The sequence below is a fragment of the Zootoca vivipara genome, chromosome 4 (genome assembly GCF_963506605.1).
Source record: "Zootoca vivipara chromosome 4, rZooViv1.1, whole genome shotgun sequence".
Taxonomy (NCBI): domain Eukaryota; kingdom Metazoa; phylum Chordata; class Lepidosauria; order Squamata; family Lacertidae; genus Zootoca; species Zootoca vivipara.
Window position 1 is genome coordinate 43,473,670 of NC_083279.1, and position 21,423 is coordinate 43,495,092.

The 21,423-nt window shown below is 39.8% G+C and overlaps 1 protein-coding gene across 11 annotated transcripts in view; it reads right to left on the minus strand.

Moving 5' to 3' along the window:
- The window catches only part of DMD (dystrophin), a 1,020,507-nt gene that overhangs the window by 842,373 nt on the left and 156,711 nt on the right, over positions 1-21,423 (minus strand). Inside the window, exon 1 of one of the 11 annotated variants that reach the window (XM_035114379.2) lies at positions 2,497-4,145. The exons of the other annotated variants lie outside the window; for them this stretch is intronic. Coding sequence (XP_034970270.2) covers positions 2,497-2,515 — 19 coding nt within the window. The 5' untranslated portion in view covers positions 2,516-4,145. Of the gene's footprint in view, positions 1-2,496; positions 4,146-21,423 lie in introns of those variants that run through there. 11 annotated transcript variants of the gene reach the window in all.

Consider the following 21,423-nt stretch of genomic DNA (forward strand, 5'->3'; position numbering starts at 1 on the left):
TGGAATCATAAACGGTGCCAAATCCATTCCATATATCTTAAAATGAACACACACTAGACATTCTCCGAAGCCAGATGGTGGTAAATTGATTTTTCAGAATGGTGTTTCATAGGAGTAGTAAGGTTTTTATAGTTAATATATCCCAAGACAGAGGCTAAACTCAGAAAAACTATGCCATTTTATTTCACCATAGCAAGGGGGCTTTTTAAAATACAAGAGCTTGAACAGAGCATTACATTTGACATTCGTGATCTGTTCAATTTACTGCAATGCCTGTACATTTTCATTCTAATAGTTTAATTTTCAGAGCAGACACTCTTACTCTCTTTTGGCAGAAAGTGCCATTGTGGAGATAACAAGTTAAATCTGAACTGTACACATGAGACGCAGAGATCTGTGCATGCTGGATTCACCATCAGATCCGAGCCACAGTTCCTACAGTGTACATTCTTTGGAAAAAGTCAGGCTGGAAGGAATACTTTCCCAACTTATCCCAGAGGAGCAACTACCCGAGACTGAGTTCTGTGACATTGGAAAGGCCGAAGAAGAAGAAGAAGAAGAAGAAGAAGAAGAAGAAGAAGAAGAAAGCTACTGTAGCATGGGCCTCCATAGGCCAGAACCTACTTTATAGAATGTGCAAAGCTATGAACTGGAGCATAGAGAAACAAAGAAGAGAAAATCAATCATTCATATTATGAAGAGTATATAGATATTTAGATACAGGTAGATAGCCGTGTTGGTCTGATGTAGTCGAAACAAAATAAAAAAATTCCTTCCAGTAGCACCTTAGAGACCAACTAAGTTTGTCATTGGTATGAGCTTTCATGTGCATGCACACTTCTTCAGATATGCACACGAAAGCTCATACCTATGACAAACTTAGTTGGTCTCTAAAGTGCTACTGGAAGGATTTTTTTTTATTTTGCTTAGATAGTTAGAGATACTGTAACACATATTTCAGATGTTGCAGATCTACTGTGAATTATTCACATAATAATTTCAAATCCGGAAGGGGGGGAAATAAAGGAACCCCTATAAAAGTTTTGCATACTATTCAAAAACAATACCACAACACAGAAGTTAGAGCCATAATCCAGTTAAGGCTACAATCCTCTTTACCTAGAAGCGAGTCCTATTGGACACAACATGATTTTAAAGAGCACATAGGTTTCAACTACATGTTCTTAAAAAAGAGAGAGAAATGGTTCCAACTTTTATTTCCAAATTTCATTGTAATGTTAATACTGTGTTTAGTTTTAAAGTTAACTGGTTCCATGCATTTACTTTTGTAACCTGCCCATGGGCCTTAAGAAGATAGCTGGGATATACCTTTTAACAATAATCAAATAAACAAACAGTGTCCTTTGTGTGTTACTTAAAAAAAGAAAAGAACAGGCATATATTATTTATTAAGCTGTACGTATTATAAGTATGGAATAGATGCATAAGCATTAATACATCTGTATTAAATTCACATAGCATCTTTTATGTAACTTTTCATCACTTCCAATTGCAAATGAAGACTTACAGATCACTACAGTTCTCACTAAAAGTAAATCTCTGAAAACTACTAACTGTAGACCACACTTAGAAGATTTTGTAACCCAGTGACCCAGTTTCCCTAACACTCTAACCAATAGTTTATACAGCAAGGCTTTAAACAATGCACACTTACTTAAGGTAAAGTCAATAATGAATCCAATAGGAATTACTTCTGAGTAAGAATGCATAGGATCAGGCTGTGATTTTTCTTTTCTTTGTGAAGGCCTAATCTTTTGCTCACTGGAAGGACAGATCGTGAAGCTGAGGCTCCAATACTTTGGCCACCTCATGAGAAGAGAAGACTCCCTGGAAAAGACCCTGATGTTGGGAAAGATGGAGGGCACAAGGAGAAGGGGACGACAGAGGACGAGATGGTTGGACAGTGTTCTCGAAGCTACAAACATGAGTTTGACCAAACTGCGGGAGGCAGTGCAAGACAGGAGTGCCTGGCGTGCTCTGGTCCATGGGGTCACGAAGAGTCGGACACGACTAAACGACGACAACAACAATCTTTTGTTTTTGTTTTTAAAAAAATCACTATTCCATACAGAAGTGCACAACATAATACTGGCTAGCTTCATTTACACAAACATAACACTGTTTTGTGGGAAGTCAGGCAAACAAGCCCACAGATTCAGTTCATTAGAACAACAAACTATTTTTATGCTCCTCTCAGTCACTGTAATCAAACAAATGCAGATATCAAAGTTATGCAATGCAACTGCAAAATAAAGGCTACAATTGCCTCATGCTCAATGAGCAATTTCTTTTTTTCAACTTCGACTGCCTTTCCCCTTTAAAGTTCGTAAAATGCTACCTTTTAAGGTCACAGCACAGCACAGCACCAGCGCAAACATATCAGAAGAGGCAAACTGACCCAAATGCTATCTTTAGGGACTGACAACATTAAACTGTTAACTGCTTTCAATCTTTGTCTTATTTGTTTTTACTTACCAGATGACTCACCAGACATTTCAAATACCGTCCTGTCTCATTCCTTCTATGAAAAAGATTTCTTTTTTTTAACAACAACCCCTTAACACTGATGGTACCTGCACATGTACTCTGTGCAGTTTTCGAGAGACAGAAAATAGCACAATCCCTTTTAGCTTCCTTCAGGAATATTACGTCCAGTGAAGCTGTTGTAAACAGTAACAGTAATGTACTCTCAACTAGCATGCTGCTAAGAGTATCTGTGTCACTCTCCCTCCCCTTTGCAGGGCAATGGTTTCTTCCAACACAGTGTCAATCTACCTGATTATGTTCTTTTCTAATCAGTAATCTTTGTTTTCTCTGGAACTGCTGAACCTTCTGCTCACATGTGAGTTTTGCAAGGAGGAAGCAGCAGCAACAAAGCTATGCAAGGGCAGAAATAAGAGAAAGGGATAATAAAAAAACAGCAACACCTGAAAGTGCTTGGATTGTCAGTCCTTAATTTAAGCATTGTAATATACTGAGTATATGAACCTGTGTTTTGGAGAAAGGGCAATCCTATTTTGCCAGGCTTGTTGAAACTGTTAAATCCTTCCTAAATCTTACTGAGTAGCTCAGAGCATTATCTTCAAGCATTGTAAAAGCAACTGTGAAATGCAAAACCAATTCACTGAGCGTCTACTTTCACCTGCAACAATTACTGCTTTACATCTCATGGCTTATGTATGCTGTTAAATGTTGTGCTGTATATTCTTCCCGATTTTAGCTGGCGCCACATATCCAACTGAGTTAAAAAGAGTATGCATTTCAAGCTAGGCAGTTTTGCATGTTCTTTAGGATTAAGTTCTCTCTCCAGTGAAAAATACCGTAGATCTATCACTGAAGAACCCTACCACCATAATGTGAATATCTCTGTAACACTGGTCTACAGCTGGTGGTTTGGGACCCACTAATATATTTCAGTGGGACGTGGGTGGCGCTGTGGTCTAAACCACTGAGCCTCTTGGGCTTGTTGATCAGACATTTGGTGGTTTGAATCCCTGCAACGGGGTGAGCTCCCGTTGCTCGGTCCCAGCTCCTGCCAACCTAGCAGTTTGAAAGCTCGCCAAAAAGTGCAAGTAGATAAATAGGTACCGCTCTAGCGTTTCCGTGCGCTGCTCTGGTTTCGGTCAGCCTTACCACTATGCAAATATATGGTAAAAGATAAATAAATATGTCCCCAAATGCATGTTTGAGTTAAAAGTGGGTCCCTGTGTCACCAGAACAATCCTTTGCAAGGCTCCTCAGATGCAAGTCCCATTTAGCTCCTTGGGGCATTTTCACAGGCAGGTGTGTGTACTGTATAAGTTTACATCCTTAGCATTCTTAGTGTAATCAGGATAAAGATTAAAGCCGTAAGAAAGGGGGGGGGTATTGCCTTTATCCTAATGAAGATGATGTGTTTTCTATGACCTGACCAAGTGTCGCCCACTACCACTCTTGTTTCAAGTGGTGTTAATTATCACTAAGGATCAGACAAAAGTACTATATAAAACAATGAACTTTATTTAGAAACTTTTAAAAACTCCTCTCTGTGACCCTCCTGCTCATACTTTCTGCGCTGAATCACTTCCTAGTGGCTGTTCCCTTAACCCAGGGATTGGCAACCTGAGGCCCATGGGGGTGGTTTAAGAGGCCCGGGGACCCCACCCCCCACCCGCTTGGTCGGCTCCCATGCACCGTGCTAAACTGACACGGAGCAGAGCGGGGACTGCCTTACGCGATGCTGGCCAGCTTCCCATTGGCTGCACAAGCCACCTCCGCGCTGGAAGAAGGGCTGGAAATAGCATTTGTGCATGTGTGTGCGCGTGCGCACTCCGGCCCAACGCGGCGTCTGCAGGACCGTGAACCAGCCCAAGCCACAAAAACTCTGCTGACTCCTGCCTTAACCTGTGCCTACTAAGTATCTCTCCCTGACTGCTCTTATTCGGTTCCTCATACTGTTCATTGATCCAATCCTTGACTTCTGACTCTGCTCCCTCATCTGTCAGGCTCTGCCATTTAGTTGTCATGTTTCACCACCAGAGAGTCAGAACCTGAGCCTCAGTAGATCCTAAAAAACAACAACAACAACCCTACTGAATATGTTTTTGGTATGCTCACTTTTTCACATGGAAAGGTGCTGAAAGTGATCATAACAACATCCTGCAAAGAGGCTGCTGTTTCTGTGGTGGTAATTTAGAAGGCACAGTGTGAAAACACAAAAGAAGAAGAAATGAGATTTAAAGCCCTGAAATATAGTGCACGAACTCAGACAATTTCCCTCAAGGCTGCAACAATAACTGGAGTTTCACCTCGGCTCTCTGCTGCCACACTAACTTTGGTCAAGAGCAGAGATTTGAAGGGCTGGTTCAATATCATAAGGAGATTTTACTGGGCTCTCGTAATAAGAAAGCTTCAGTTTACCTGGAGCTTGTGCTCAGTTGGCAATTACAAAGACTTCACTCTGGAATTTCACGAAGACACACAGCCCCTGGTACTCTAGTCTGCAGAGGCATTGAGCTAAAGTTAATTTCCTTTTCAGGGGTTATGTACGCCTTACACTACATTTCCCAAAGGAATGCTCCCTCTAGGAGGTGAACTTAGTTATTATAAAGTTCCAACATCCATTTTTGTCTGATTTCCCCCCACTTTAGTATATAAGATTACTTTTTAAAAGTTTATTAATAATCTATAACAGACACCAAATATAACACTGAAAATTCTATCAGTGACCTTATGATCCCTGGACTATATCAGTAGTAGGAAGTATGGGGAAGATTAGGTTCAAGCCTCAAAATGGAGAATAACAATTTATGCTGGTAATAGCTCCTGCTATTACGGGAGGGGGGATTTTTTAAAAAGGAAAAATTGCATTATTCGGAGCTGGCCTGAGATCTAAGCTACCATCTATGACTTTTCATATAAAACTGAGCCTGGATAATAATCTTTAAAAAAGGAAATGCAGACAAAATATTTGCAGGCAGCAAATAAAATTTAAAATATTTTTAACACCCTCAAATATATTACATTGAGATAGTATAATGAATATAGGTGTCTCATCTTCTTTACCATGTCTTCTTTTGAACTGCAATGTGGTTATACACCCTAATTTGTGGGTTTCTTCGCAAGGCTTTCTATTACCCCTGATGTGCAATGCTTAAGACTGACTATGTTGAGCTCATGTCCACAGTCCTTTCCCTGGTCAAGTCTATCATACACTGAGCTGCAAAGAGGCATTTAAAATTAAAGATAATTGAAAGTGTTGTGAAAGAGGCAGCACTTCTCATGGATGTACTCACACTTCTCTTTTTCCACTCTCAAGACCAAGCAAGTTGGATCCTCCTGACAGAGGGTCCATGTTGCGCGCAGCCCTGGGACTCCCCCCAACTGGCTTGGAGGCGGGGCTTTGCCAGCCAGCTGGTGGTGCCACGATCATGCCACTGGCCTTTAGCCAATCGGCGACTTGGCAGGGGCTGGGGGTAATTAATCAGCAGCGCAACATGGGGCGCTCCTCTTGCTTCGCGCTGCCAAACACCCGCCCACCCGCCCATTAGTTAGGTCGTGTCTGGCTTTGCGTTGGACTTTGGTTGGTCACCTGCTTTGGAACAGGGGCCGGGTAGGAATTTTCCCCAATGTGGCAGATTGGCAGTGGTCACTTGGTTTTTGCCTGCCTCTTAGCAATCGTCACAACTTTGTAAGGTTTGGCGGTTAGGCATTGGTTTTAGGGGTGTGTGGGGAGGGGAGGTGTGGCCATCACTTGCCCCTCCATTTTGATAGGGTATTCCATTAAAAGAATCTGGTGTCTGGATATCGTCCGAAGCCCGGGAAGGGGCTAGGGCCATGCCAGGACCCTGGGAACCCCAGGGGTGAGCTCCAGTCAATATGCATCAATGGAGCTCCCTCTGCTGGTAGTTTACCCTTGCAGGCTCCCTGCTGGGTGGGCAGGAACCCCTATAGTCATTAGATACCAATGCTTAAACCAATACCAGTCACACTTGTGTATTCAATAAAGTTGTGGCCTAAATTTGCCCATTAACCTTTAAACTAAATTCTCTCTCCACTGTGTCTTATTTCCATGGGGGCAGGTTTCGGAGCTTGACGCGCAATCAGGTTTTTCAGGGTTTTTAAAAATCCAAATCCCTGCATAATCTGCATACCAGAGGCAAGAGTTGGACCCTACATGTAGCAATTGGGGTCTCCTAACAGCTTTTATCACACTTACCAAACTACAGTTCCCAGCATGCTTGGGGAGAGCCATGACTCTTGAAGGTGGTTTGAAAATACTGCTTTTAATGCATAGTGCAGTTGGAACATATTAGACAGTCCACTGATTTCAACATGTCCACGATGAGTGTGACTTAAGCTCTCCAACATCCATCTTGTACTACCGTGTTTCTCATATTATAAGACACGTCTTATATTTATTTTTTCCTCAAAAAAACACACTATGGCTTATTTTCAAGGGATGTCTTATTTTTTCCTCCTCCTCCTGCCGCGGCCGGCATTGCTGCTGCACCTATCACTATGTCTTATTTTCGGGGTATGGCTTATATTCCTTGAATGCTTAAAAATCCTGCTATGGCTTATTTTATGGGGATGCCTTAAAATATGAGAAACAGGGTAAAGACTTGAATCAGCTAGTATATTGAGCTGCTGAACTTAAGACAACATGACAGACTAGAAATACAGAACAGGTAAATAAGATTTTACTAATGAGACTTATGAAAAACAAATACTGTACTTTTATCCTTGGTATATGATTTATATCTCAATATTTTAAGACTTGGATGAGGAAAACAAATCTGGATTCTATTTAGAAAGAAAAGGAATAGAATGTTGGTCAAATAATAAAAACTGCATAATTATTTGGAATGCGTACGGCAGGCATAGGCAAACTCGGCCCTTCAGATGTTTTGGGACTACAACTCCCATCAGCCCTAGCTAACAGGACCAGTGGTCAGGGATGATGGGAATTGTAGTCCCCAAAACATCTGAAGGGCCGAGTTTGCCTATGCCTGGCATACTGCAAACAGAACCTTCAGTTAAGTATATATATATTGGGTGGGGTGCGGGAATCAATGTAGAAACTGGGTCTGAATCCAAGTGGGGGAAAGGTCTTTGAAAGGAAGCCAAAAAAACTTCATCTTACTTTTGTTACAGTAGTATTTTCCATGTCATGCAATTCAAAACTACTGTACTTTTCTTCCTTTCAGATTATCCAAGTATTTGTTCATCCAAAAAGTTAGCCGCAGCCAATGCTGGACACATAATGGTCTGCAATCTGGTAACTATCTATTATCTTCAATCTTAAAACTCAGTAACTGAATTGGTTAGAGAATTACATTGAACGGTTTTCAGCAAATACCAAATCCTCTTCTATGAAGCCAAAACTTGTCAGTAGAATACAAACAATCTCAGCAGGCAGTGCAATCCTATGTCCTCTTCACTGGGAAGTAACACCACAGATCTCAGTGGTACAAACAATCATAACTGTATGTTTTAAGTATTATATGTACATTATCCACACATATTCCTGCTTAATCAACCCTTATCCTGGCATTTAGTTCACTCATGTGATCTCAATCATGTGAGGGACAGTAAGGCAAACCCCAACCCTCCTGGAATGTCTCTTTCGCCTTCTTTACAGTCCTTTGTGAATTGGAGGGTGAAGTTCCGAAGTAAAAATTCTATGCATCAGCATGTATTATTAGGAACCAGATGATGAAAGCTCCTTATCAACCACAGTAGAACCCGACAACTCAATGCAGTGTGCTTGTGAATGTGCAACACAACACATATATCCTAGCTCTTGCCATGCAGTCTTTTGCTGGCCTGTACATACTGCAAAATTATATTTCATTGATTGTAATTTAGTGTCTGACCTGTGACCATAACAATAAAGATTGATCAATTGTTTCTGAAGTCAGCTAAATGTGAGAACACTAAACACCCAAACAGGGCTTCCCAAAAGCATGTATTGAAGCAATGTGTGTGCGTGTGGCAGGAGGAGTTTCCAATATTTGCCAGCTTGTAACATTAAAATGGACAGGTGCTGTCCATTTCTGCTAAGCTCCAGGTAAAAAGGTGGGAAAATATGTTTAATTAATAAAAACAGAACATGTTGGCTCCCCATGCATAGAGCGTTGACCATGCAGTGTTTTGAACCACATGGGGATCCTGTCCATGGTCTGCCTCGATCCCTGGGGCACAGGCATGAACCAAAAGTGGGCTTATATTTTCCACCACTCTTTTCCTAATTTAGAGGTACAGGTACAATAAATATCAATGAAGTGACCATGAACCCAGATGCAATGGTGGCAAACAGAGCAGTCTGTTTATACAAATATTTGAAGCATAGGAACAGCATAGGAAGCATAGGAATCTAAAAGCAAGGAAGAAGCATCCAAATTGAAGAGCAAAATATGTCCTGTGAACTTGTCTGAAATATAGTACCTGAGTGAGCACAGCTGGGGAAATGTGGGCTACAGAGCTCAACTCTGGGACAAACTCCATGCAATGACAAGTAATTTTTTTTAGGCAGCTAGACTTGGTCTGGAACTCAGATAAAATTACCTCAGATGCCCTACCTTAGGTACCTAATTAATGTTTTGAATTTAGCCCATATTTGCTGTTTTCCTCCCTGTTTTGATTACGGTATATCTTTTCACTTTATGCTTCCTATCATTCACTCCCAATGGATTTTCATATTCAATTTAAATTCTCTTCATGCTCCAACTTTTCCTTTCCTTTCCTCTTTTTATCTGCCATTACACAGTGATCTTGAATTTCGTCTAATTCTCTTATTTTGTTTATTTCTTTGTTTCACCTTCTCATTTGATCCTACCTTTGCCTAAAATTCTCTTGCCTCTGTCTACCCTCTTTGATACAAGAAAATATGTATGATGAAGTGACCTTTAGAAAAATCTTTCATGCTGTTCCTAATTCAATCTTTGTGCAAATAACAGGACAACAGTATTATAACATTCTATTTCCATGTGACTCACCAGAAAAAGATTCCTCACTGCCAAAGGTGATCTAATAATTACATTTGTGGAACTCTAATAATGATCCATCCAAGAAGAACCTTATGCTGGTTCAATTTGGCCTGATCCAGTATGCTCTTTTGTGTGTTATGTTTTTAAATTTATTTTTCTTGATGGTCAAAGGTGGACCAGATTCTTATTACTGTAACTATGATTTATTATAGCAACATGCTCAATGCCACAGTTTGCAGTACTCTCAAACTCCCAGGAAATAATTTAATAACCATGTTTATCTCATACTATAACCCAGCAAATATCTTCTTTTTAAATTTCTACAAGTTTACTACCTCCCCTCAGCCCGCCTTTGTGTACTCAGCATACACCATAGCTATTAAAATTCATCTCTGTCTTTCCTTTAAATTATGAATGCATCAACTAGCAAATGGAAATTTAAAAGACCAGGCTTGTCATTTCTAACTGAAAGCAAACTTCCTTGAAGACCTTACAGAATACCAAACAGTGCCCTTTTAAGTGGATCAATCACTTTAAAACAGTGTCCAGGAAATTCCTTTTGGATTAATAGCCACAAAAAATAAATATACCGGGCACTTAAGCACATTAATCCCTCTTCCTTCCCCAAAAAACTATCAAAATAATTATTGAAATGGCAATCTTGAAGGAGTTACAATTCACTTTCTTTTCCAAATTAAAGAATTCGGAGCAAAAAATGGAAGAAACTGCACATTGAGTTATCAATATCTGGTTAAGGAGCTAAAATATGACCAAGGTCCAAATAGCAACTTTAAGCATGCATACTGAGCCTGCTTTGTGGGATTTGTAAACATTTTTCCTTTTATTTGAACATGAGATGCCTATGCCATGTCATAAACTGTTTTGATTGAATGCCACCTCTGTTTCAAAAGCAATTTCTAGTGACAGACTGCTAGGGAGAACTAAAAACAAACCCCTGTGTTGCAATAAGAACCAGTCACAACAATACAAACACAAAACATGGGTTAATAGTTAGTAGAGAATATATAATAGATTAATGATATAATTCAAATTGTAAGAATAAGGCAATCAAAGTTCATATGTACAATATAACAGAGTGGTAGCGAGGACTGTCAAGCCATGTGTTCAAAACAGATATCTAAGGACAGTCTCACAATAGTCTTTCAAAAGTTTCAACAGAAGACGTCTCAAAAGTTTCAGAAGTAAAGTCTCTCAATAGTCTTTCAAAAGTTTCAATGGAAGACGTCTCAAAAGCCTCAAAAGGACAGTGTCTCCAGAATGATACTACTGTTTCATAATAGTCTTCATTGGCCGATATTAATCTTAGCATGAATCTTACTTTTGAGATATCTGTTGAAACTTTTGAAAGACTATTGTGAGACTGTCCTTAGATATCTGTTCTGAACGCATGGCTTGACGGTCCTCGCAACCACTCTGTTATATTGTACATACGAACTTTGATTGGCTTATTCCTACAATTTGAATGATATCATTATTCTATTATAAATTCTCTACTAACTATTAGCCTAGGTTTTGTGTTTGTATTGTTGAGACTGCTAGGGAAAAGCAGGAGAGTATAAACCCTTTGGGATATGTGGGGTACACCCTGATCAATATGGTTCTCTCATGTCCAGAACACATGCTGTTTTCTTGTTTAACCACTTTGCTGTGGACAGAACCTTTATTCTATTCTCACATGAAAAGCATCTACAACTAGGGGAAAACACTACCCCTTTATGTAACAGTGTGACATTAAAGTTTCAGTTATCACACTGCATTTAGCATGCAAGTGCTATTAGAGGTCTTACGTAGGGCAGTAAGGAACATAAATCATTTTGTTCAGCCACCTGTCTAAGTGTCAGGAATGTGAGGCTTGAACAGGAATCTTTGGACTCAAAGTTGGTTATTGAGCCCTGAAAACCACATTCCTTTCATTACTGGGAAGGGAGTGTAACTCATACCATTCTAAGTGACTTGCAGCAAACCTTGACTAGGGCGGCTATTCCAAACATAATGTTCCTGCTCTTCTGCATTTCCTGAGATCCTTGCAATCCCTGTGTTTCCTTCATGGCTGTTACTGGTTATCTCAACTATCAACCAAATATATCATTTGGAGAGAGGTAAGGAGTATCAGCAACTGTGGTGCCTTATGCAATCCCTTCATCCCATAGGAACCTTCAAATGTAGTAAAGCAGGTGATGACAAAAAAACTACTGAAGATGTACTTAAGGCCTGCAAGAATTTTGAAAAATAATTGATGCAAAATGGAAACAAATATTTTGATGCTCAAGATCTGTGCTGTGAACTTATAGCAATAGCTCAAAGACTTCGAAAGGCTATGCCATCACAAGTACTTATCTTCATACTACAAGTAAAACCCTTTGATAATACGCCTAATGTTTCTGTTGCTCTAAGGATCCTTCTCAAACTTGTCAGTGGCAAGAGGTGAAAGCAGTTTTTCAAAGCTCCAACTTGTAAAAACTTACATGTGCTCAACAATGTTGCAAAAGAGACTAGTTGGCTTGGCAACTATATCAACTTAGCCTGCCCAACCATCAGCACTTGACCTGAAGAAATTGGTGAGAAAAATTGCAGAGGAAAAGACACACAAAGTGATATACTGGTGTGCCTAGAATTACAACTTTCAAGTGACTTAAATTGTAACATCACCATTCACAAGATGATTCAATGTTATTTGTGTGCAAAAACAGTTTCTTTTGTGGGATCTTAGTTGAATTTTCTCCTCCTTAAGCATGACTGACTATAGGACAAACCTGGGCTGCCTATCATGGTTAAGGAGGATAATGCTGTATGCTATTAGTTCATAATTGTCAGGGACTGAGCAGGGGAGGAGGATGCTGGAGAGGGGAGTCATGTCAGGGGCTGGGCAGAGGACCAGGAGTGGTGGAGACTGCCTCCCCATCCTGACCCTTCCAGCAAGGAGGAAGAGGAAGACAGTATACATTTACAAGAGGGGTTTGTGGGAGGTCACAGCTCAGAGGCAGATGAAGGGAAAAGTTGGGAAATAATCGGAGAGGAAGAGCAGGGAGAGCCGAAGCATCAGTTGACTGACATGTTGTCTTTAGAAAGCATTCCAGACCCATCATCTCCCAGAACATGGATTGACTTAAAAGTAGGAGAGCAAAGAGCTCAAAGACAGATGGCACTTAGTGGCATCCATACAGATGATGATGATGAGGAGGAGGAATGAGGAAGTGGGAGAGAAGGGGGGTGGAGATTCACTCGGGACAATACCATTATCCAAGAGGCTGGTTTCTATAGCCTCTCTCTGTAAAGTTTGAAATAAAAAAGGACCTTTCCTTGTCTTCATTCTTCCCTGTGCAAGCAGCTGGGAGCTGCTAACAGCACCCTGACAATAATATATGAAGTGATTCTTCGTTCCAGTCGTTTCATCTACTTTGCATTCCAGGTTTGCCAGACCTCCTGAATTCATAACTGTATGCATTTCTTTTCAAACACTTTCCTTCCAGAGCTGCTTTTCCTAGCCCCCCCCATGCTTTACAGCTATTCATTGGAATCATCTCATATGTCATGGTCTGATCTTTTGATTAGTTATGAGACACCTAAAAGAATGAAGTCCAGGTGACCAGCCCTGTATCTTGACTATAGATGAACTACATAGAAGAATCCAACACTGATAATCTTAAAAAAATTCCTACATTTCAAAAATGTGTTAGCTTAAAATGTAGGGCAAGTCCCAAATGCAACCTAGCAGTCACTACAAGTGATATTAGAGAATTCATTTTTTCACACTGGTTTTAAAATGTGGAAAAAAATTTTTTATTATACAGTGATGAGTGGGAAAACAGTTTTTTATATTTAGCTGAAAGCTCCTACATATCAAGCTACTTTATTCCCAAAATATATCCTATTAAACAAGTAAATGATAAAAGTGGCATGCAATATTAGCAGAAAATGATATTTTGACCATTGACACTACTTAAATGTAAAAATCCAAGCACAGAAACTCACTGAAAAGCAGTCATGCCTTCAAACACCCCTGAAGTTGCTAAAAAGTTGTAAGCATTCATTTTATTTTAAAATAAAATAAAGGGAACAAATCTCCAAGCAGTTAGGCAAATGTAATTTCAAGGATCTCATACTGAGTCAGAGCAGCTAAGCTGCCCTTAGAACTAATATTACAGGTTACTCTGCAGAGAAGTAATATATTAATCTCACTTTAATTTAATGGCCCATTTCTTTGCCAATCATCTTAGTGTACAGTATTCTGTTTTTGGGTAGCCTTTCAATTTAAATCAGGTTTTCAGAACTCACTGAAATCCTAGTCACGGAATACAATCCTGTGCATGTTATTTCCCCTCTTTTGACAACAGTCTTTCCTTCGAGGAAGAGCCAAGGGACCCCTGTTGGATCTTTCAGTAGCTTTTGATACCATTGACCACGTTATCCTCTTGGACTGTTCCTGTGGTTTGGGAGTTGAGGGCACTGTTTTATAGTGGCTTTGTTCCTGCACAACTGGTACCAAAAAATAACATTGGGGAAATACATTCCCACATCTTGGCAGCTTAGCTGTAAGATCACAAGGCATTAAATTCCCTGCGATATGTAACATCTATATGGGAGCATTTGGGAGCAATCATCAGGAGGTTTTGGGAATACTCAACACTATTAAATCTGAGTCAGGAGAAGCCATGAATAAGCTGAACTAGTGCCTGGATGCAGTGGTGGAATTGATGAGAGTCAACAGACTAAAGTTGGATCCTTCTAAGACAAAGAGACCGTGGGTGTGTGGTTCCCAGGGCTGAGAATTGGGGACTTGGCCTGTTCCACCTCCTCTGAAATTAAAAGTATGAAGTTTAGGGGTGCTCTTGAAAATACCTTTGTCAGTGGAGGCCTAGGTAGCCTCTGTGGCAAAGAATGCCTATTGTCTGCTTCTGTGGGTACATCCTTCCCCAGACAGGGATAGCTTGGCCTCTGTGACACATGTGTAGCCTCACATCTGGAATATTGCAATGTATGGTCTGGATCCTGGAGCTGGTGAAGAATGCTGCAGTCCAAGTAGGGAGAGATGCTTCTTATTTGCAGTGGCTGCCTATTAGCTACCAAACCAATTTTAAGGTCCAGCTATTTCCATACAAAGCCTTAAATGACTCTTGACCAGGTTATCTGGAGAAAAAAAACCCAGATGCAACAGATGCTTTTAATGAATATCAGTGCCAAAGTAAAGCTTAAGCAATTTGCTAAAAGGCAACAGTCACTTTCAAGTGGATCACATGTATCCTGTTTTCAGGATATATAGTATACAGTTTTGGAAAGCAATAGAAAATCTGAAAGCATTCTCAATAGCGGGAACAAGAAAATACCGGTAACACTTCCCCCTCTAAATATTGATAATTTTGCCATTGATTTCTAAGCTGTCTGGATTTTATTCCTAAATGAAGAAAACAAGAACAGCTCAGTGCTTCATAGGCATATCATCACAGTTCCAAATCCCCATTGAGGTAACCTGGTTTGCTCTCTGCCAGTCATTAGATAAACAGAGTTTAGCAAAGTGAGATTTCTAAAAGTGAGTTGGAATATGAATCTTTGTCTATTCTGCACGAGCTGTTAAGGCTGCATTGCCCTTTCTATAAGGGTAAGGGATTGTCAAATGCCATTTCTAAAATGTCAGGTCCCAATCCCAAACTCAGTAATGTCAATACTATTATTTCAATTGGTTTCAGCAGTACTTTCAATACTGGTCTGAGCATGTATTGCTGCTTTAGATATGGAGTCATCTGTCTGTCTGTCTGTCTGTCTGTCTGTCTAGCTACCTACCTACCTACCTATCTATCTATCTACCGGTATCTAAGATATTTATAGTCCACCCTTCACACAAGAGTCCCAGGGTGCAGGCAATAACGTTAGACTCACGACTAACAATAAAAAACTAAAACAAAACAAATAACTTAGCATCATAGATGTGTGGCACATTTCAGAGGGTAGGCTAGTCTAAAGTTGTGGGCCCATCACAGTGAAAGCCCTGCCCCACACACCCACAGTATGGGAAGAGTGCTACCAAGCAGACTTCCTATGCAGATCTGGAGACATAGAATAATAGAATCGTAGAATTGCAGAGTTGGAAAGGACCTTGAGGGTCATCTAGTCCAACTCCCTGCAATGCAGATGGCCATCCAACCTCTGCTTAAAAACCTCCAAAGAGGGAGAGTCCATCACCTTCTGGGGGAGTCAAACAGCTCTTACCATCACCAATCTTCACTTACTAAACTTGGGAACTGCTAGCTAACACAATCTCCTTCAGTTCTGTTGTACTTTATTGGCCCCTTTCCAGCCTATCACAGATTTTAGATTCTGGTCTACCACTTTAGCAGCCTCTCTTGATTAAGATGGAATGAAGGGAAAGTGTTGGATGTTATCCATATATTGATGACACTACTCTCCATATTTGTAGATGACTCTTGCCAGTAGCTTCATATAAATATTAAATAGCACTGGGTACAAGATAGAACCTTACAGTTTCTCACTTGGAATCTGTGGGACCTCGCAATGCTATTCTCCAGTAGCAGCCCTGCAAGCAGGAGTAGGACCACTTCAAAATAGCGCTCTCAAGCTCCAGAGTCGCCCCAGAAGGATACCATAAGAAATAGTATTGAATGACTCAGAGAAGTCAAGAAAAATAAATAGAGTGGCACCCCTGTATTTCTCTCCCAATTAAGGTCATCAACCAGGGTGATGAAGGCTTCTTCCAGTGCATAACCAGGCTTAAAGCTAGACTGAAATGGGTCTAGTTGTTCAGCATCATTCAGGTATTCTATGATTCTGTGTCTGCATTTGGCCTGCCACAACTCTATCACTGACTTTATTCCCCAAAGGGTACATTCACGACTGGTTAGTAGTTGTCCAAGGAAGGCCTCATCAGGAGCAGCACCACACTTTCCCATAATATTGATTAACTGCTCTCTGAATCAACTCATTCACTCCCTACTACTAGATCTCAATAGACAAGGATTGAGAGAATACACGGTCAGCATAATTCCTGCAGGCATCCTGCCCACACACTGAATTCTGACCCAAAGGTTGCTTAAACTGGTTTGCAAGATCTGCTTCAAGTGTGGCATTGAGTTTCACACAGATGGAAGCAATTTTGCTTTCAAAGTGCTTTGCATAACTCCCACAAGATGCTACTGAACAGTCTGCTGTTACTCCCTCGGGACTGGATTTAATCAGCCCCTTCAGCATTAGGCTGGGCAGTTCACCAAGAACACAATGGAGGCCGAGAAATAAGCTTTCTACACTGTCACCAGTGTCACGTGGTAGGCACGAAAAGCTGAAACAGATATCACCAGTGTATATGAATGGCCAGGGTCCTGAGTACAAATGCTTCCTAGAGCTGTAGCCAAGTTCCAAACTAACATTTTTCCAGGGCTGGGTGTGTGTGGCTTTGGCAGAACTAGGGGCATGATACTGAAGCCGTCTCAGTATTCTGTCTCCCAATTTGCCCATGCATGAAACCCACCCCATTCCTGCTTAAGGCATGCTTTTATTAAAACTGGATTTCATTGTGTTCAGAAAGGTTAAACCAGAATTTACTTGATTTTTTCTTGTTAGCATGCTAAATCTCAACCTAAGCAAATGAGATTCTAAAATTTAACAGATGAGAATACGTAATGATTTACCAGTTGTCCCAGCGTGCTGAAACTAAGGCTGTGCACACATTGCCATCTTAAAACACAAAAAGGTTATTCCATTTCTCAAATCAGATCAAAGCTTGTTTAGTGAAAAGTGCATCAAAATGCAGGGCAGATATTGGATCAATATGGATTGTGGCTAATGCCATGTGTATACCAAATCCTAAACCAGGAATGGGAGTGCAGTTTAGTCATGCTGGCCACATGACCCGGAAAGCTGTCTGTGGACAAATGCTGGCTCCCTCAGTCTGAAGCAAAGTGAGTGCCACACCCCATAGTCGCCTTTGACTGGAGTTAACCATCTGGGGTCATATACTTTTTACTTTTTTTTACTATCTGGTAGAAATACCAGTATAGGGTGGTGGGTGTTTTTATCCTCTCATGCAGTAGCTTTATACTGTAGGTGGAAGAGAATGGCTGGCAAGTCTAATATATAAAAATACTGAACTTGGACAGTACATCCTGAATTCCTTTCCTCTAGCTTAAATTTCAAGAACACTTTGTAGTTTTACAAGCTTGGGGATAAGTAGGCCATTATAGAATCATCACCTTGCAGATAACAAGACTTCTTTTTGATCTCTTCTGAAAAATTCTTTATTTCTCAGCCTTTCATAAATGTTATATGTCTTGAACCCCTACAATAAGCATAAAAATGAAGTTTAAGCAGAATTTGAGACTTGAGATAGTGAAAGACATACTGTGGAGGTTATGCACATGAATTTTAAACAGGCTTTTACAGTGTGGGGGCTTGACTTGAAATAACAGTTTAACTTTCTGCAAAGGAGGCATTTTCCAAATGCACCTAGATAAATATGTTGGATTCCTCTGAAAGTCTGATGTGTCTTGTGCTTTAGGAAGATGTAGTTATCCAAAGAGGAACAAAGGCTATCCAAGTGCTTGTACAAAAGATGCTGCAATTCTCCCATCATTTTTATCTAACCTGCATGCCTTCAGTAAGCTGCCTACAAGCTGCCTTTGAGCTATCAAGATGGAAACTGAAAGCAGACTGTTTTGCTAATTTATCCATCAACACATTAGAAACACATCCTATATGCTAATGATTATTAAGTTGTCTTCTAATCATATATCAAAAGTATCAGTTCATTTTCAAGAAAGGAAATCAAAGCATTGCTCATTGATGAATACCTTTATGCAACTGCTGGCTCATTAAAGAACAATGAAAATAATTTTGCTCCTTAGCTATGATTCTCAGGTCATAATCCTAATACTACTTAAACATAAAAGAGCAATATGCAGCTTTGAATAGCAAGAAATGCGAAAACTTGCTTTGAGAAAACCATTGACGCATGATCAGAGGGTATTTCACCTTGGATACTTTGAAAGAACATAAAAAGCAAGATAAGCATGAAAAGGTTTTTACACTGTTAGGAAGCTACATTTTTAACATGCAATCCTGTGTCTGCTCAGGAGTAAGGCCCAACTGAGTTCAATGGGACTTAATCCCAGGAATTGCAGGTTAGTGAAGCAATCCTTTACGTGGAATACATGGAAATAGGAGTAGGCATGTATAGGATTCTACTGTTCCTTACAGCAAAACAACTACCCCATGTTGTCTAGTCCTTTTCTCCTACACACTATTCAATAGGGTAGTTTTTCTCCAAGTGGCATTTTGCTCTGGTAGCCCTTGAGGCCCCATAACATACAGACCCAAGTACCATAACATACAGACCCAAGTACCTTCTATTGATTAGGGATCTCTTCCTTTATCTTAGAAGTCGGAATGGCAAATAATATTCCACCAATTTTGTATGGAGTAACATGTGTAATTAGGAAAGCCATTGATGAAACCAGACACAGTCATAGGTCTTCATTATTGTAGACCTGTCTTCTACCTTCAAGTCAAAGCAATGTTGTTCCTCTGTATGAGAAAATATGTCTATATAAGAGACCTTTCTCATTCACTGGTCTGGTCTACATGACACAGTAAGCCAAACTATGGGTTAATGGGACCATGCAAACATAAGTGCTCTTGAAGAGAATCTCATGGCCATTTTTAATCCTATGTTGCAATGTGCTAAGCCAAAGTTTGCCTTAGACATTGCCTTGGACAGTGTTATCACCAGAATCACAGATGAAAGCCAGCATGACCTTCACTACTTAGCTACCTTCACTGCTTTGTTCCACACCTTTTTTCCTTCTTCTTTGCCCCTGGTGTCTTATCGGCCTCTTGCAAAACCCTTTATGGTGCCTTTGAGAAACCATATTTAGCAGAACTTCAGTTTCCTCTACATTGGTGTCTCTGTTTACTTCCTCTTGCCAAAACAAGAACAGTGCTGTGTGTTTTAGAGATTGCAAGTCCTTTTTTGTCTGGAATATATTTAGGCGGTTGAAGAACTACAATTTCTTTGTATGCATTTCTAACATAGTTAAAATAAGACAGTTTGCTTCTCAAATAATAAAATAGGATTTTTGGGTGTGTGTGTGTTGGAAAATGGGATTGGAAAGATCAGTGCTCATATGAGTGATATAGTACTACTTTGTAGTTTACCTTTAGACAGTTCAGTTAATATTTCTCTACATCAGCTGGTGAACATGCATAATGTTAATTCCTCAGTGACTGCTGCAGTAAGGATTACAGAAACAAGCTTGCTACTCATGCATAGCAAAATAGTTGAAAGAGCTGCAGTGATACCAACAGTTGGCACATCTCATTTGCCCTATGGGGAAGCTAGTCCAGCAAAATGTGTATGATCTGATGTAACTCTATATAGGTCAAAGTTTTTCTGTATTGATTTGATCATCATAGCCTCAGAACTTTAAACTGTGGGGAAGTCTTATTATTATTCTGAATTATGTGGTTTGAGGATCCTACCTTCAGACCAGCTCTTCGGTGAAAAGGTCTTGACCCTATAAAGCTGTGTATTGTGAGCATTTAAGTAGTAATGAATAGTGCAATCCTTCTTTCAAAATTTAAAAAAACTGGATTTCAGTTTCATTATGATGAATGTACTTTTATCAAATCGAGTTTCAATCAAACGGGAGCTTTGCACTGACAGCAGGGGTGGAAGTGATCACATTCTATTTATTGAATACAGCAAAAGGATCTTTGCAAGAATGAAAAGGATACTATACTAAAAATCTCCTCTATGTTTAATATTTTAAAAGGGCATATGATAAATTCAGACTGTCTTACTAACATGTGCCTGTGGGTATTTCTTTTGAGAAAGAGGAACTAATACAATCTCTTATATCAAGCCTTTTCCAATCTCTTGAATATCTAGACCGATGGAAGGCTTTTATTCAAGTTGCCATTTTTCTTTCCAAGCAATTTATATGGAAAGAATACATTTTAGTAACTACTCAGCTAATATTATGGGGATTTTTTTAATGAAAAAAGACTGTATGAAATGTAACAGAATCATGCCAAGTGAATGAGTTTATCTGAATTTAGCCAAACCAAAACTACATACATGTCTTAAATAAAGGCATCATCCTTGGTTTCTGGATTATGGATTAACACATGGTCCCGTTAACAAACTTGAGCTCCTGTAAAACAGAACAGTAGCATCTGCAACAGCAGATATAGAATAGCATTTAATCCTGGGAAGACAGTCTGAATGAGTCTGTCACCTTTGCCAAACTAATCCCTATTTACAGATCTTGATAATGGACATATCTCACCCATCAAATCTTCTCCAAAAAGAACAACCACCATGCCAGCTGCCTCATGGTGGCAGCATAGGGCTAGTGAGGTCACATAAAGTCAGTAGGTGGGTATCTCTGGTATATATGAAAATATCAATAACATATTCAGCTGTTGAGATTCATTCAGCTCTGCCCACAAAAGAGTGGCCAATTAAAGCAGCATAAAAATAGGCCCAAGCCTATAAAAGGTTCTCCCAGTGGTCTGAGCAGCACAGTGACTTTGTAGTTATGTCCTCTGTAATAGATTGCCTTTTTCTTGCTTCGCCTTACTGACAATCCCAAACCTGAGCTTCCATGATAGGAACCAAGTTTCGAAGAATGCATATAAACATAAGCAAATACTGTAATGGACTAGTTGGGATGCTGGATTCTGCTCAGCAAAGCATCAATAGTCAGAAGTCAGAAACAATTGTATATAACTTTGATGAGATGAGTGCTAAATTACTTGTAGTAGACATTTGTGAACTATTTACCATTTGACAGGGAATCAGGATTACATCATTTAAAAAATACTCTTCATTTATAAACTATTCATTTATAAGGTTATATTCATAAACTATTCATTTATAAAGTTATATAGCGATGACACCAAACAA